Source organism: Rhinoraja longicauda, chromosome 10, assembly GCF_053455715.1.
Source record: "Rhinoraja longicauda isolate Sanriku21f chromosome 10, sRhiLon1.1, whole genome shotgun sequence".
Taxonomy (NCBI): Eukaryota; Metazoa; Chordata; class Chondrichthyes; order Rajiformes; family Arhynchobatidae; genus Rhinoraja; species Rhinoraja longicauda.
Window position 1 is genome coordinate 46,985,288 of NC_135962.1, and position 17,684 is coordinate 47,002,971.

Genomic DNA, 17,684 nt, shown 5'->3' on the forward strand with positions numbered 1-17,684 from the left:
CAAGTGCAGGTCAAGAAGGGAAGGAATTGTACTTATGGCTCTCTCCCTCTCTCTCTCTCCCTCTCTCTCTCTCTCTCTCTCTCTCTCTCTCTTTCTCTCTCTCTCCCTCTCTCTCTCTCTCTCTCTATTTAAACGAGTAGCTTCTTGAAGGACTCAAACACACAACACCACACCTTTCCCTCCCTTTAGTGGTGAGAATGAAAAGGGATTCACCAGTGCCATAGAGCAGGCAAGTTTCAATGATGCATTTGTAATGGTGCAATGCATACAAGCCCCATGAAAAATCCAAACGTTCTATCAATAATGCTGAAATTTGTGGTGCTATCAGTGGAGAAGGATAACCAACGAAACTGGGCAAAAAAAATATTCAGTGGGCAGCAGCTGAAAAAGGTAATCATCTTTCATCATAAGCCAACAGAAGAGAGCATACTTTTGTAGTTTTTACATATACTGATGCCCTCTAATGGACAAGTATTTTGTATTAGATCAATACCTCTTTATAAGACTGGTCATCCACTGTATTACAACATCTGCAATTCCACCAAATCTTTATATTTACCTACAAAATGCAGCCGAATGCTTGACTTTGCCTTGAAAGGTAGCAGACGTGCTCATTTTCAGGAGGATTTTAGATTTAGAGATACAGCGCAGAAACAGGCCCTTCGGCCTACCGGGTCCGCGCCGCCCAGCGATCCCCACACATTAACACTATCCTACACACACTGGGGACAATTCTTTTTACATTTGCCCAGCCAATTAACCTACATACCTGTACGTCTTTGGAGTGTGGGAGGAAACCAAAGATCTCGGAGAAAACCCACACAGGTCACGGGGAGAACGTACAAACTCCGTACAGACGGCGCCTGTAGTCAGGATCGAACCTGAGTCTCCGGCGCTGCATTCGCTGTAAGGCAGCAACTCTACCGCTGCGCCACCAGGATGTGAATGATCATTCATGAGCACTTCTCAAATATTATCTTCCATTTATTCCGAATAAGGCAAAGTTGTTTAATGCCAGTGCTCTATACGTTGTGACCATACTTTATTTTGTATTTTGGTTATGGACATCCTTCAAACAATGTTTTAGAAATACAGAGAACTTGTTGAAAGTAAGGAAGATGCAAGTGAGGTACAGAGTATCTCTGGAATCGGCAACCTGTCAGTATAACAAGTAAATCTGTGCATTATTATAAGTTACATCAAGTAGCTATTTTATATATAAAGCATGAGATTTCTTTTTCCCACCTTGACAAGACAAAAATATATACAAAACATAAAATGTACTGTTGCACTTTCAATGTGAGAATTTCTTATCTAGATAAGGCTAAACAGGAAAATTGAGTACAAGTGACCTTGCTCTCTTTAACACACTATGGTTCAGAAAGGTTTTTCTTTTCACCCATTCTTTAAAAAAATGATTTTTTTCCCCTTAATCTCACTTTTGAAGTAGAAAAAATATTTTGAAAGGATTTATTTTTATCACAACATTGGCTCTGAAGCAGCTACGTAAAAAAATTAAAAGCTAGCAGTGCATTTGATCAGTTACAAAATAAGGATTAATTGGTTGTTAATTGTGATAAATCGGTACTTGCATGTTGGATGTGTAAGAATGTACTGCACTGTTAAAGTAACAAAGTCCAATTCATTAAATCCTCTGGGTTTTTTTTAAGGGGAATAAATAACCACCTCAGAAGTTATCCCACGATGTTCCATACAAATGCTTACTTTTCACACACAAATTGCTTGGTCACTGTATTTGATTAAATTACTACAAAGAAAAAAAAACAATATTTGCTTTTGTTAAAAAAGAAAGCACAATCCTTTCAGTCCTTTGTTTCTAGTAGTACATTAAAGTGGTATAAAGCAGTTGAAAAATCACAAAAGAATGGTTGTTTAACACTTCTGTAACAATCCATAACAAAATCTCAAAGGATGCATGAACACAAAGGTAACAGAGTCAACTTTGCCAAAAATTTTAAAATGATTCACGTGACATTTATTAAATAATCAACCCATATCTTGTAAAGGTGTTGTAAACGTTTTGTTTGTTTATTTTAGAGTGTTCTTAGCTTTCAATAACTAGGTGTCTCTGGCAAGGCCTGCATTTATTAACCATCCCTAATTGTCCTTGAGAATGGGGTGGTGAGCAAGCTTCAACATGGTACAACTGAGCAACTTATTAGCTCGGTCAACTTCAGAGGGTAATTTAAGAGACAACCACATTGCTGCAGGGTCTGGACTAGTGGATAGGCCAGATTGGGTAAGAATAACATATTTCTTCCCCCGGAGGGCATTGGTGAACCAGTTCTGGTAGATTACGAGCTGATTATTTTATATTCATCATCACCAACACTGGTTGTTTTTTTAATTATTTAAACTCCCAATGATTGACTGAATTCAAATTCCGTAGCCATGGTAGGATTTTGGACTCGTGTCTATGGATTGCTAATCCGAGCCTCTGGGTTATTAGTCCAGTTAACTTAATCACATTATCATCAGTGTACCCAAGTATTCATACATGCTCTGCAAAAGAAAAAGGGAGTGGAAATGAATAAGTATGAAGGACTTAAATACTTATGATTAAAATTCAAGGCACATACATGATACACCAAGCCGGTGCAAGATTATGAACTTTGGTTCCTTGCACAATGGAAAATCAGGGACAAAAATAGAATAAAACCAAACTATTTTGACATTGCCATCTACACAAACATGAACTGACATCTGTATTACAAAAGTCGCCATTTATTTTAATGCAGTTTTTTTTCAGCATTCTCGCTGTAGGCATTTTCTTTCTTTAAAAAAATGTAGATTATCATTATTCTCTTCTTAGATTTAGTGCCAGTTTAACCAGTATTGCTTATTCCAATAACTGGCTCCAAATCAGAGCTGTCAGTTGCCAAGTAGAGGAGAGAAAGAACATCTCAATGGGCTCAACATTTGTGTGCGTTAATCGAATTAAATCGATTAAACCCACAATCATCTGAAATTCAAGTGAACAGCTAACCATTCCATTGTCAGTAACATCAACACACCCAGGTAAAGGTACTATGGGAGTATTTATCTATCATTATCATTCATTCATTGTACAGAATACTGCTGACGCAGTATATTTTGCCCTAAAATGGAGTCTCACCCTTCAATTAACAGCATGTCCCTCATGTAAACCTGAAGTGATACAATGGTACAGTTAAGGGGGGGGGGGGGGGGGGGGGGGTGCTGGAAGAGATGTCATGGAATAGTAGTACACGGGTACAAGATTGTGCTTATGCATGGCATGTTCCTGATCTCGGTCATGCCATTGTCCAGTTCACTCCCTCCCATTGGGGGTCTGCTCTTGCAAGTGGTTCGACTCCCACAGCTATCCATGCCAGAAACCAGGACTTTGGGATGAGGGTGGATGGGGTGGTGCTGGCCAAGAAGGCTCGCCTTCGTGTGGCATGGAAAGCACAAGGGAACAAACAGAGACACAAGAACAAATTTGAGAATAAGGGGTAGGAGTAGAGGAAGAACTTTTTCAGTCAGAGGGTGGTGAAGGTGTGGAATTCTCTGCCTCAGAAGGCAGTGGAGGCCAGTTCGTTGGATGCTTTCAAGAGAGAGCTGGATAGAGCTCTTAAGGATAGCGGAGTGAGGGGGTATGGGGAGAAGGCAGGAACGGGGTACTGATTGATAGTGATCAGCCATGATCGCATTGAATGGCGGTGCTGGCTCGAAGGGCTGAATGGCCTACTCCTGCACCTATTGTCTATTGTCTATTGTCTAAATGTTCATGCGTAAAAGTCAAAAATGTTGGTGGGGGAAAAAAACAGCCAACCTGAAATATTACAGTCAGCAGCAATGCTTTCCTGCAAAATGGTGTCAACGATGCACCAATGATGAAATTGTGCCATATTTGTAAAAATAAAATGTAATGTAGCTGAATATTCAGTTCATTGTCTCAACAATCTGTTGGATATCTGATTATAATAAAGTAATTGGATGTGATGACCATGGGTTACTCAGCTGTACAGCAGTTGGGAAATATAACAAACAGCTTCTATTTTAATGGTGGGGCTGGTAATGTTCCATATTACTTGCAGATATTATGGAATTTCACAATTCATTTTATGACAATTTTGATCTTCCTGCATGATTAATCTCAAAGACACCTTTCTGACATCCTAATTTTTTTTTCTTTTGGCATGGAAAGGTAGCTTTGATTAAAACGCCTTATTTAGTTTTAAGTTAAACAAAAGTGTTCCTGAAAACTGCCCAGTCACACACAAAAAAGTCAACAAAAACGTTTTAACATCAGCATGGAGAAGTGTGCACTCAATAAATTAATTACTTTGTTGTTTGAGAATAAACCTTCTTTATTTTTGCTAATCAAAGACTGCTCTGGGCTGGTGTTGCAACAAAGGCATTCCAAGTGAATTTGATCCTTATTATTATGAGACTGCAATGTTCCCTGTACTGACAGGTGTAATTAGTGTTGGGAAATCTAATTATGGCAATTTTATTCCTTGACAGAATGTGGGGATTATTGGCAAGGCAGGCTTTTAATGCCTCACCATAAATGCCCTTGAATCATGAAATGGCCAACAATTAAGATCGACGGCGTTGTAGCGTACCTGGAACCACATACAGTCCAGAATGTGTAAGGGAATTAATCGAATATAAAGAATATTTATCAATCGTTTTAAGATCACGACAAAGAGCCAATTCACATTATATTGTACACACGGTGTCTTAAAAAGTACTGAACATACAGCTAAAGCATTGGATTAAGCACCGGAACTGGCTTTTAGATACCTGCCTGATTAGACTTTCGTTCATGGAAGGGTATGTTTCGTCCACATTAAACTTTCAGGTTTGGCTGAGTTAACTGAGTTAACATCGACTGGGCAAGTAAAATGATGCACTGTCCCTGGGCCAAAGGGTGCTGGGTTGCAATTATATCTGCAATTTTAATCCAGATTTTGGATGCAGTGTCCTCTGCTGGAAATGTGATGAATGTCGGCCTCAGCTCTTCACTCCATGGGTTGATTTTTGTGAACATGACTGGGAGATACAAGAGGAGGAGGAGGGGTGGGTGGGGTGCGGTGGGGGCGTGGTGAGGCAAAGTAATGCCAGAAGTCGAAGACGATAAAGGGAAAAAAAACTATACCACTGCAAGGGATAAAATATGATTACAAGAAATTGAGGGAAAGTGAAGGAAAGGCCCTGATAATCATCCGTCTACGTTAGTTTTCCAGATTAAGTGCCAGTGTGACTGCGCAGATGCTATGAGCCCATTTTGGAAACTATGTCATTAAATGCCGACATATGGTTAACAAAAATGACATTTATGAACATAGGCCTTGATTGTACAGCAACAACTATACAGCATACTTAATCTCTTTTTTTTTCTGTTTTAAATCACTTGACTGCATTACAAAATTGTTGCTACTTAATTTTTTTTGTAATAGAAAAGATAGCATTTTTTTTTACACTGTATAAATTACACAGTAGGCAGACACAATCTGTCTGGACAATATTTCACAAATATATTCTAGAAAGTCCTATTGTAAGTTGGGGGGGTGAGGGGAGGTTGGTGGGGGGGGGGGGTCTTCAGACTTCATGGTCATGTGTGACACTGTTCTAAATCTGGAGCCCCGCCCGTACAGTATCTGCTGTTGCCTCTGGCGTGACAGTCCGTATAACTAATGGCGCCATTCGGAGGGTATATCGACTGGAGTCGGAAGTCCTCCTTCAGCATCTGTTCATTATTTAGCGAGACTATGTGAAAGCTGGTCTCAGTCATTTCAAGGATGGTGTTGTCCTTTTTCGTGCCGGCCTCGCAGTAGTCGTCTTTCCGCCGGCCGCGGTTGTACTTCCACGTGTGCGAGTCGTACTTCCCCTTTTTGTGCATGTGCCAGCAGAAGACGCTGAGCAGGGCCACCAGGACGACCAGCACCGCTCCCCCGATCAGGCCCGCCAGCAAGAGCGGGGAGCTGAGTTCCTGCTGGGTGGCCTGCTCCGGGTTGGCGGCAGTGTTCGTGCTGAAGGACGACGGCCTGGTGGTGGCCTCCGAGCACACGGTGTCGTCCTCGGGGTGAAAGTGGTTGGAGGCGTCCAGCAGCACCATGCAGATCCTGTAGGTGGACCTGGGCTCCAGGTTGGGCAGGCTGAGCCGGTCGGTGTGGCCGCCCACGATCCGCTCGTGCACAATGCCGCCCGCCAGGCTGTGGCCCAGCTTCACCCACGTGATCCTGTACTTGGTCACCGCAAAGACGGCCAGCCAGCCGATCTGAATGCAGGTGTCGTTCACGAACTGAATGGCAAGGCGCAGCGTGCCCGCCTCAGTGGGGTCTGTGGATCCGCCGCCGCCACCGGGCATGGGGAGGCTCGAGCCTGGCGTGAACGGGAGGGCGGTGGCATTGGCAGCGGGAGTCAAAGCAGTGACAGAGACGGTGGGCAAGGCGGATGGCAAGGGGGCAGGGGCCGCGTTCGTCACTTTGGGAGGTGTGGTGGCGAAGGGACAGGACACCAGATTCATATTCAGGTCTCTTATGGCCATTCCCCTGACCTTATCGGGCCCCTGGCACATCAAACCACGCACGTTGATGGAGAACGAGAGCGACTGCAGCCACTTGGTCACCCATTTTATGTTGCAGTCGCAATACCACGGATTATTCCTCAACAGGATTTGCTTCAGGCTGGTCATGCCATCAAATGCCCCCTTCGCCAGCATCCGGAGCTGGTTGTTGGAAAGATCCAGCCTCTCGAGGCGTTTCAGCTGCCGAAAGGCGGTGACAGGAATCTGGCTGATTTGGTTCTCCTGCAAACTCAGCTTCACCAGGTTGCCGCCCGGGAGGTTGACCGGGGGAAGGGTGAGGGAGTTGCGCACCATGGAGAACTCGGCTAACTGCGCCAGCTGCGCCAGGGCCCCCTCGGCAATGCCGCCGTTGGTCAGCAGGTTCCCGTCCAGGACCAGGCATTGGAGGAGGGTCAGGTTGCGCAAGGCCTGCTCGGACACAGTGGAGATCCTGTTCTCATCCAACCTCAGCTCCTTCAGCCCCAGCGGCAGGCCGACCGGCACGCTGCTCAAGTGGTTCCTGGACAGGAACAGGAGCTTGAGGTTGGCCGCTTCCTTGAAGGCGCCGTCCTCGATGCCAACGGTGGAGATGGAGTTGTCGTCCAGGTGCAGCTTTTCCAGGTTCTGAAGCTGCCCCAGAGCTTCCCTGGAGACAGTCTGGATGTTGTTCTCCTGCAAGTGGAGCTCCTTCACATTTTTTGGTAGGTTCAAGGGGAACTCGTCCAGCTCATTGCCGTAAAGGTACACGGTCTGGACGGAGAGCACGTTTCTCAGGTCCAGTGGAAATCCAGCGTTGTTGATGACGTTGTTTTGGAGGTAGAGAATGCTGGCCCCCTCTGGTATCCCAGAAGGCACTGATGTCAAGTCACGGTCATTACAGTACACGTATTTCTTATCACAGCGGCACTCCGGGGGGCAAAAATCTGCCCAAGTCATTTGTGCGTACAGTCCCAACAGAAACATGATCCATAAATACAGTAAAGTAATCCAGTCATTGAAACAGAGTCTGGTCTGTGACACTCCCATCACTCCAACCATTCAGGATTTCCTCATTGCAAAGCAGCAAACAGGCTGTTAAGAAATCCACAAAGCCAGGGGCAACTCCAGTTGTTGTAGAGCAGCTTCGTCCAACCAACCACCCGGGAGAAGCAGTGACCTGGACGGCTGGCGAGAATAATCCTTGTGTGCAGTTTCTTGACGCTTCAAAGGTGCGACTTGTCAACTGGAGACCGTCTCTGCAAATTCTTCCATCCAAACCAGGACTCTTGGTGATAACCAAAGCACATCACATGCTGCTTCAGCTGGTGACTGGCAATTTGAAATTGCACACGTATATATATATATATATACATGCATGCACACAGCCTGGCAAAGCGTTCGGTGGGTTTATTAAATCTGGAGTCGCTTCATCACGCACTCGGGATCCAAGTCGGAGAGCGGAGTGTCATTGCGACTCGCCGTTCACATTCACAATCCTATTCAATTAAAAAAAAAGACACACACAGACACAAGAAATAAATGAACGGTTCGTTTGGATTCACACACACTCTTAGAGAGCTGCATTATTATTATTTTTTTCAAACCTAGAGCTGCCTCTGGTGGACAGATCTATGGGCCGTCAGTAAACCATTAACTGCCTTCAGTTTTATTCCATGCCAGTTAATAAAACAAGACTATTTTTAAAAAAATCTGTAACGGGGAAAGGCAGAGCTTGAGAGAGAGAGAGTGCAACGAGAAATAACCCTGTGAGACTGGCCCAAGGTGGAAACGGTGACTAATTAAAAGCCCGACCGAATTTACTACCAGAAAATTAGAGAGAGTAAAAAAAGTCACATCGATTTTGCACGATAGAATCTTATCAGACTTAAAAGCAAACAAACAGTGGAACGGCAAAGTGAATCATAACCACCTTCTCATTGCTGTTGATGGTCTGTCTTCATCCGCTGCGGTTGTTTGCTGGGGTTAGACGGCTATCCCCCCTGCTTTAAGAGAGAGAGAGAGAGAGAGAGAGTCGCACTGTCCCAGTAGTTGGTGTAGGCTGAGTTGTTCTTCCCCTCGGCTGCTGTCATCAGTGAACAGGGTCTGTGCTCAGCCCAGCTGGACGCTTCAGCTTTCCCAGCCTGACCATGCTCAACTCTTCTCTCTCCCCCTGTCTCTCTCTCTCTCTCTCTCTCTCTCTCTCTGGAGCCTCCTCAAGTCTCGCTTCTGTTGTGGAGCCGGTTCTGGAGACGAGAGAGGATTTTATATACGTTAGGCAACCATTAGCGAGAAAAAAAGAAATATATATATATGTATATATATATAGAAGCCGCTGCCACTTATTACCCCCTCTCCACCACCGATCCAATACATCAGCCCGTACTGCCGGGCGCACACAGCCAAATGCCAGTAATAATGCGTCTGATCAGGCTGTTTATTGCTAATGTAAGTCTTCCCTTTTTCCTTTTTAAACCCCCCTGGGAGATGTTTACAGTAATGAATTCAGCTGACAGCGATCTCCCTCTCCCTCCCTCTCTCTCACACACACATACCCTCCCACCTTTCTCTCTCTTTCTCCCCCTCTCTCGCTTTCTCTCTCTCCCCTCTCCCCACCCCCCTCCACCCCTCTCCTCCCCTCCCTCCTCCTTTTCAGAAGAGACTCTACCTACCTCGCTGGAGCGAATGCCCCTTTCCCTCAAACGGCTCGGACACCCTTTGGCAAATTCTGGATTTGTTCGATAAATAACGCACTTGGTCTTTTTTTTTTCTCCTTCTAATCAGTCCCTAACTTCCCCCTCCCACCCCCTCCCCCTCCCTCCCAGCCCCCCCAACCCTTCCCCTCTTCGTATTTACTGACCTTGAGCCCGTACAGACACAATATGATCCCTCGCAGTGAAATAGCTGATGAGACTATTTAAAATCTGCGTTCAGCTGCTTCGGGATTTTTTTTTGTTTTGTGCGTTGTCGTTGTAGAAACAATCGCGCAAAGCTTTCATCGTCGGTCAGAGATTACCCTGAACTACACTCCCTGAACTAGTCACAATCCTGAAGTATTAAACGATAAGACCTAAAGAAAGTTGCAAATGAATTGGACGATTGATTTCCCCCCCCCCCCCCCCCACCACCACCCTCCTCTGCTATCAATCGCTGGTCGTTATTGAGCAGTGAAAAAAGCCAGGCTTTCCAATGGTCCCGCTGCAACGGTTCTTCCCAAAGCTTTCCCGAGACAAATTCATTGCGGACAACCAGGCGTTTTGTTGTTGCTGTTGTTGTTGTAGTTATTTGCAAGGGGAGGGGGGAACATATATCTGAGCTACCACTTTGCTGCATGCGCCCGAAAGATGGAGATACAGACACCTCGAATCACTAACCATGGCGATGGCACTGGGCGAGCGATAGTGCGTCCCCTGGTTTTTTGTTTAACAGTTCTTTCCACTGGAACAGCGAGCAGAGTTAACCGAGCAAGACTTCTCTGGCCATTCTTTCTAAACCTTCTATGCCGGAACGGATTTTTCACTCCAAAAACAACCAAAAAAAAGGTTTTGAAAACAAAATCTCTGCAAAAAAAACCCCAAAAAAGGCGAAGCGGTCGTCAAAAACTGCGGTGAGTTGTCAGCATCTCATTGCAAAATTTGCGGCCAGTTGAGGGTTTTTTTCCGGGAAGATCGCCCTCAATAGTCAATAGTCATTCCCTGCCGACGTTATCCACAACCTTGCATCGCCCCGAAGTTGCGAACTCTGCGAGTTGCAATCCTCCGATGGAGATTTTTTGTTGTTGTGTTAACCAGCTCTTCTGATTCCTACCGTGAAACTGCAGGAAAATCCTCGCCTCAAGTTAGTGTTGATATTGGGGAGGGAGGGAGGGAGGGAGGGAGGGGGAAACGTTTTTTTGGGGTTTTTTGGTTTTGTTGTTACAATTCCGTCTGTCTTCCAGTGAAGCGAGCGTGCGTTGTGGAAACGGGTCTTTTTGTGCTTTGTTGTTGTTGTCGTTGGTTAAACACACACAATCAGGGGGGTGGGGTGTTCAGGGGAGCGGTGGGGTTAACGTGTGCGCAGCCTGCGCTTTGACAAGTGATCGCAGTGGAGAGGCGCTGGAGCGATGCTGCGGCTTCTAGAGAGGTGGCGGTGCTGTACAGTCCGTGCGCCCCACGTCCACTTTGCAACACACCGCTTTCGTATAACCATTTGAGTGTCGCCGACCAAACTAACCACACACACACATACACTCACATACACACATACACAGACACACACACACACACACACACACACACACACATACACACACACACACACACATACACACACACACACACACATACACACACACACACACATACACACACACACACACACACACATACACACACACACACATACACACACACACACACACATACACACATACACAGACACACACACACACACACACACATACACACACACACACACACACACACATACACACACACACACACACATACACACATACACAGACACACACACACACGTACACACACACACATACACACACACACACACATACACACACACACAACAAACACTATTGCACAGGGGAGGGGGCAAATAAAGTACTTTAAAAAAACAGCTCAATATAAACAGGCAAAATGCTTTTGATGGAGGACATGCAACTCAAGGGGAAGGCTGGCCAAGGAATGTTGTCTTGGTCCCCCTTCCCCCCCCTCTCATTTTTCAGATGTGGGTGGCGTTGCAGAAAGCGCTTGGTTTGTGGGGGAAATGGCCTCCTCTGTTCTTTTTTTCAATATTTGGTGTATTTTTTAAATAGATTTACCCCCAACAAAGTCTTTGCCGCGTGGGCTGGTCCGTAATTTGGTGCTAAGGGTAGTTGGAAGCGAGGGCGTAACAGTGTGCAGTTTCACAGGAGCGACAACGCTTTTGGAAGCGGGGCGGGCTGGATGTAGACTGGGGCTGGATGTAGACTAGGGCTGGATGTAGACTCGGGGGGCTGGATGGAGACTGGGGGGCTGGATGTAGACTGGGGCTGGATGGAGACTGGGGCTGGATGGAACTGGGGCTGGATGGAGACTGGGGCTGGATGGAGACTGGGGCTGGATGGAACTGGGGCTGGATGGAGACTGGAGCTGGATGGAGACTGGGGCTGGATGGAGACTGGGGCTGGATGGAGACTGGGGCTGGATGGAGACTGGGGCTGGATGGAGACTGGGGCTGGATGGAGACTGGGGCTGGATGGAACTGGGGCTGGATGGAGACTGGAGCTGGATGGAGACTGGGGCTGGATGGAGACTGGGGCTGGATGGAGACTGAGGCTGGATGGAGACTGGGGCTGGATGGAGACTGGGGCTGGATGGAGACTGGGGCTGGATGGAGACTGGGGCTGGATGGAACTGGGGTCGGGCGCAGTGCCGGAGATGTTCCAGTGTGCCAGGGCTAACTCGGCGGCGGGCTGGTTGATGGATGCTCTCTCTCTCTCTCTCTCTCTCTCTCTCTCTCTCTCTCTCACACACACATACTCAACCCCTCTTGGAATCTGCAGGGGAGCCGAAAGGGTTAAAAACAAAAAAAGAAAGCCTGAAAGACTGCGGTGGCGATTGAATCTCCTACCACCTCCTCCCTCCCACCCACCCACCCTGGGACTGCACAAATCCCCAGCATCTCTCAGAAGCCATGGAAGAAAAACAAAAAAAAGCTGAAGGGTTTCTTTGGTAGCTGGGTGGTCCAGCAGCTAGCTACCTGTAACCGGTGCCACTTCCACCAAGGTCACGGTGAGCCAGCGTGGAGAGTCTGTGGACAATCATGTCCCGACTCCGAGCCTTGCTTGGTAGAAACCCTACTAGGCTGTTCAGATACCACTCGCTGCTTCTGTTTTTTGGTTTTTGTGGTTTTGGGGGGAAGAAGCCTATTGATTTTCGAAGAGGGCGAGAAGAACAAAAACACCCCCCCCCCCCCCAACAACCAAGTTTGGGGTTTAAATGGTATGGGTTACTTCTTCGGTCCCGGCACCGAACCAGCTGCGAAAGTTCAGACAACGTGTGGACGAGGCGCAAGAAAGAGGGCAAGACCCAACCAATGTCCCAACGGGATGACAGCGGGCTCTAATCATCGGGAAGGCGCTTGGGGGGAGTTGGCGATGGATAGCAGCAGCAGACTTCTTCAGTGCAAGTGATGCCATGGCCGCGGCGCCCTGTAATATAACGACCTCACCAGGTCAGCCAAGGTAAGCGTTCTCCTGTACATCTCCGATTGCGGTGAGCTCACTGCTTTTGCACCCCAACGCTTTTCATATTGGGGAGATTACTGCATTTATTTATTAGGGTCATGGAGTCTTACTGCGTAGAAACAGGCCCTGTGGCCCAACTTGCCCACGCCGACCAACATGGCCCATCTATACTAGTCCCACCTGCCTGCATTTAGCCTATATCCCTCTAAACCTGTTCTATCCATGTACCTGTCTCCATGTGATAGTATATGCCTTAACTACCATTTCCGGCAGCTCGTTCCATACATCCACCACCCTTTGCGTGAAAAAGTCGCCCCCCCCCAGGTTCCAATTAAATCTATCCCCCCTCACCTTAAACCTGTGTCCTCTGGTTCTAGATTCCCCAACTCTGGGCAAGAGACTCTGTGCGTCAACCCGATCTATTCCTCTCATGATTTTGTACACCTCTATATGATCACCCCTTTTCCTCCTGCGCTCCATGGAATAGAGTCCTAGCCTGCTCAACCTCTCCCCATAGCTCAAGCCCTCGGGTCCTGTCAACATCCTCGTAAATCTACTCTGCGCCCTTTCCATTCTGCCTATGAATTTCAGCTCACCCTGCATGCATTCTCCCTGTGCCCCCTCCGCCCCCCCCCCCCCCCCCCCCCCCCCCCCCCCCCGCCTTTACAACAGTCTTCATTCACAATTTTCTATCCTGAGAAACAGATGCTCAAAATCATTTGCAAAACACCTCCTTCCACCTTGCAGGGAAAGACTGTTGGTAAGATAAAGGATAAAGCAGCCTGCTTGACTTGCACTCAATGCTCCAGCTAATATATTATTTCTTCTACCACTGCCTCCCTATGGCTGCTGGGAATGCCATCTACACAATTCATAAGTTCATAACACATCGGAGCAGAAGTAGGCCATCCGGCCCATTGAGTCTACTCCACCATTCAATCATGGCTAATCTATCTTTCCCTCTCAACCCCATTCTCCTCATCATAACCCTTGACACCCTTACGAATCGAGAACCTGCCAATCTCCACTTCAACAAGGCCCAATGACTTGGCCTCTACAGCCCGTCTGTGGCAATGAATTCCACAGATTCACCACCCACTGACGAAAGAAATCCCTCCCCTTCTCCTTTCTAAAGGTACGTCCTTTTATTCTGAGGATTGGCTGCAGTTCAGTGAGCTGGACTGTTCCAAAAACACCTGCCAAACCTGTGGTCTCTATCGTGAACAAAGAAAAGGACGTGTGATATACTGCAACCCCACAACCTGTACGTTCCCCTCTGAGTCGCTGAGAGGCCAGTTTCTGTGCTGTATGACCTTGTCTTCCATCTTATTTGTCTTCATTACATACGATGCACAACTTTACAGCTACTTCCAGAAACCAACCATCTTATCTTCGCTCATCCCGTCACCAAGAGTTAACAATTGAACCTTTCTGTGTTTTCCTCCTTCTGGCCCAACCCTCCACCATTTCACCTTCAGCAGTTCCAATGAGCTCTTAGAAAGTGGAGGATGATGCTGAACAAGGCAGCATAGAGTCATTCAGCACGGAAACAGACCCTTTGGCCCAACCTGTCCATGCCAACCAAGGTGTCCCCTCTAAGCTAGTCCGTGCCCGCGTTTGGCTCATATCCCTTTAAACCTTTTCAAACCACGTATCTGTGCAGCATTGCACATTACGACCCAGAACTTAACTATGCACACAAGACTGTAGGTCAGAAACGAGAATCCTTTGAACAAGTGACTCCATGAATTTACATTTGCCTTTTAAAATTTCAAGAGCTGGAAATGGCTTTCAGATATCCTGGTGGGGTATGTTCACTTCCTTAAGAAGCAGTGCAGTCCATTTGCACACAGCTAAATCCCCTTACCCGACACTGTGATAATGTGTTACTCTGTGTTCTTAGTTGGGAGGGTTAAAAATTGGTCAGCACTGCAAACAAACTCGAGCAACAATTATGCCATGGGATTTATTAAAGTGGGATAATTGGCACAAGGTTGGTTTCCCTTGCTAATCAACCTGCCATACAGAAAAATAGTGCGAAGGTTGATGAGATTGGTTAATGGAATAGCAAGAACGAGGAGAGACTAAACAAAAAAATATATATTATTTTATGTTGAGAACAGGGTGATGGAGAAATATCAAATGACTGTGCACCTGTGTACGTACTGTGGTTGATACAGGGGATTATTTTTCCATGGTTTGTGTGTATAATCAGGACACCACAGTCTCAATATAGGGGTTGGCTTTTCAGGAATGAGGTGAGAAGAAATTTCTTAAACCAGATATTGGTGAATCTTTGGAAATCACTATCCAAACAACTGTGGAAGTTCGGTCGCAGGGTATATTCAAGACAAGAGGTCAATAGATTATTAGCTTTTAAGGGATTAAAGGGAAATGGAGTTGGCGCAGGAAAGTGAGGTTGAAATCAGAGTTCATCCACGATGGATGTGCTGCGAGGCGGCAGAAGGCTCCCAGGATGCTTTGCAGAGCCGGGTGACGCGGTGGGCCCAGAGCAACCCCGAGCAGGCCGTCGAGAGCAAACCGGCAGTCGGACGGACAGCCGAGAACAATGAGGGACCCCAAGAGCAACCTGGTGGGCAGCACCATCGAGGAATGAGGGACCCATTGGGGGGGGGGGAGGGGCGCCGAGAATGGAGAGGGGTCCGGCCAGGGATGAAGAGGGACCCAGTGGGGGGGGGGGGGGGCGCCCAGAATGGAGAGGGGTCCGGCCAGGGGCCGCCAAGGATGAAGAGGGACCCAGTGGGGGGGGGGGGGGGGGCACCAAGAATGGAGAGGGGTCCGGCCATGGGACGCCAAGAAGGAAGAAGGACCCAGTGGGGGGGGGGGGGCGCCGAGAACGGAGAGGGTCCCGGCCAGGGGCCGCCGGGATCGGAGGCGAGGGACCCAGCAGTTTGCCTGCGGCCACATGCGGCAGCAGGCCTGGTTCACCGCTGCGAGAAGAACCTTCAAAACCTTGTCGCTGACTCTTTGTGTATTTACTGCCCAGGTGAAGTCCGCTGTATGATTTCACCAGACTACATGCAAAAACAAAGAATCTGACTGTACCTAGGTACACGTGACAATAAAGTATAATTAAATCATTGGATTGATTGAGTCTTAGTAACTGGTGAAGCAGGTACAAGGGGCTGAATAGTCTTCTTGTTCGCCGAATGGAGCCATCAGAACCATAGTTCAATGTCCCATTCCCATATAACATTTCTGATATCGACAGTTTTTACGCAGTTGCAAGCGATCCTTGATGTAGTGATGTAAGTCCACAATTTTCTCACCCTGTCACCATGCAGCCAGAACAAGATTCTGGTAAGGTCCATTCTAGTCCCTGAAGCACGGCTATTTGACTTATTTTCCTTATAAAAATGCTGCACTTTTTATTTCCTCTCCCGAACCACTGATCCCACCTTTTAGGCTATACAGGGAATGCAAGGATATAGATCATATGCAGGCATATGAGATTAATTTATTTTAGCATTATGTTCAGCATGGAGATTGTGGGCCGAAGGGCCCATTGCTGTGTTTTAGTTTAGTTTAGTTTAGTTTAGAGATACAGCGTCCTTCGGCCCTTCGGCCTACCGAGTGCACGCCGACCAGCGATCCCCATACACTTGCACAACAGGGACAATTTGCAATCTTTCCCAAAGCCAATTAACGTACAAATCTGTACGTCTTTGGAGTGTGGGAGGAATCCAGATCACCTGGAGAAAACCCACGCAGTCTAAATTCTCTTCTCTCCAATACACTGTTCATGTCTTCTGGTTTCTCTCCCACTTCATCTCCTGCTCTCACTTTCTTTCGTATCAGTCAACAGCTCTCCCCCGAAGATTTGCGTGCGGATTCACCGTGACCGAAGTCACTGACTCCCTCTCTCCGTACAAATACTGTTTCCATTTTCTTCAAACTCCTTCCCCAGTTTTTTTTTCCAACTTTCCCCTAACGCCGTTCAAGTAGACAACTTCTTGCATAATGTGTTTGATGCTGCCAGTCACTGACTAGAAGCTAGGTGCCTTGGAAATAAGAATCCCTAAATATGGTCTGTAATTGGGGATTGTTGACACCATGCCTAGAATGTTGCCTGCCAGACATATTATAGTCACGCAGCAGAGAGATTATATGATCGTACTTCAAACATCAGTGTGGTTAGAACACTGCCAATAATACTGGAAGCATCTTTTATCTCAAATTATACCTGATCTCAGCACACAAATAGTATATACCTCAATTTTTGTGCTGCAATTATAGTGTCTTCCCAGGTCATACCGTATCCATGGAAGATGGATGCTGGCAGAATTTCTATCTGGTCCTAAAGAGAACTATCTTGGATCATAATCTCTCAGGAGATTGGGTAAATGCACTAGAGTCTGCAGTTAAGCAATCTTGGTGCATCAATGGAAGAGGTCATAAATGTCCCAAATGGCCTTCAGTCATTCCATACGTACACATGTCGGAAATGCTGAATTAACACCCAGTTGGATTCTTAAGTTAGTTGACTGCTGCGTGCTCAGTGAGAACATTTTGTGGACTGAATAACCTGTCGTTCAAGTCCTCCAACCATACTGATCATGCTGTCTATTTATGCGATCCATTTTTCAACTAAGAAAGGTGGCACAGTGGTGCAGCGGTAGAGTTGCTGCCTTGCAGCGCCAGACGGCCTGGTTCGATCCTGACTACAGGTGCTGTCTGTACGGAGTTTGTACGTTCTTCCTGTGACAGCGTGGGTTTTCTCCGGGTGCTCCGGTTTCCTCCCACACTCCAAAGACGTGCAGGGTTGTAGGTTAATTGGCTTCGGTAAATTTATCTCTAGCATGTAGGATGGTGGAAGTGCATGGGGAGATCGTTGGTCGGTGTGGACTCGCTTGGCCAAAGGACTTGTTTCTGTGCTGTAGGAAAATAACTGCAGATGCTGGTACAAAC

General features: G+C 47.0%; 1 protein-coding gene across 9 annotated transcripts in view; it reads right to left on the reverse strand.

Annotated features, from left to right (window-relative positions):
• Window positions 1-1,013: 1,013 nt before the first annotated feature.
• The window catches only part of LOC144597442 (leucine-rich repeat transmembrane protein FLRT2), an 87,221-nt gene continuing 70,550 nt past the window's right edge, over window positions 1,014-17,684 (reverse strand). For 4 of the 9 annotated variants that reach the window (XM_078406836.1, XM_078406832.1, XM_078406830.1 and 1 more), the window contains 2 exons: window positions 8,466-8,778; window positions 1,014-8,031 (listed from right to left, as the gene is read on the reverse strand). In XM_078406836.1, the coding sequence (XP_078262962.1) occupies window positions 5,603-7,594 (1,992 nt within the window). In that variant the 5' untranslated portion in view covers window positions 7,595-8,031; window positions 8,466-8,778 and the 3' untranslated portion in view covers window positions 1,014-5,602. Of the gene's footprint in view, window positions 8,032-8,465; window positions 8,779-8,881; window positions 8,997-9,204; window positions 9,245-9,392; window positions 9,533-9,906; window positions 10,621-17,684 lie in introns of those variants that run through there. The other 5 variants (XM_078406829.1, XM_078406835.1, XM_078406834.1 and 2 more) reach the window with 5 other exon arrangements.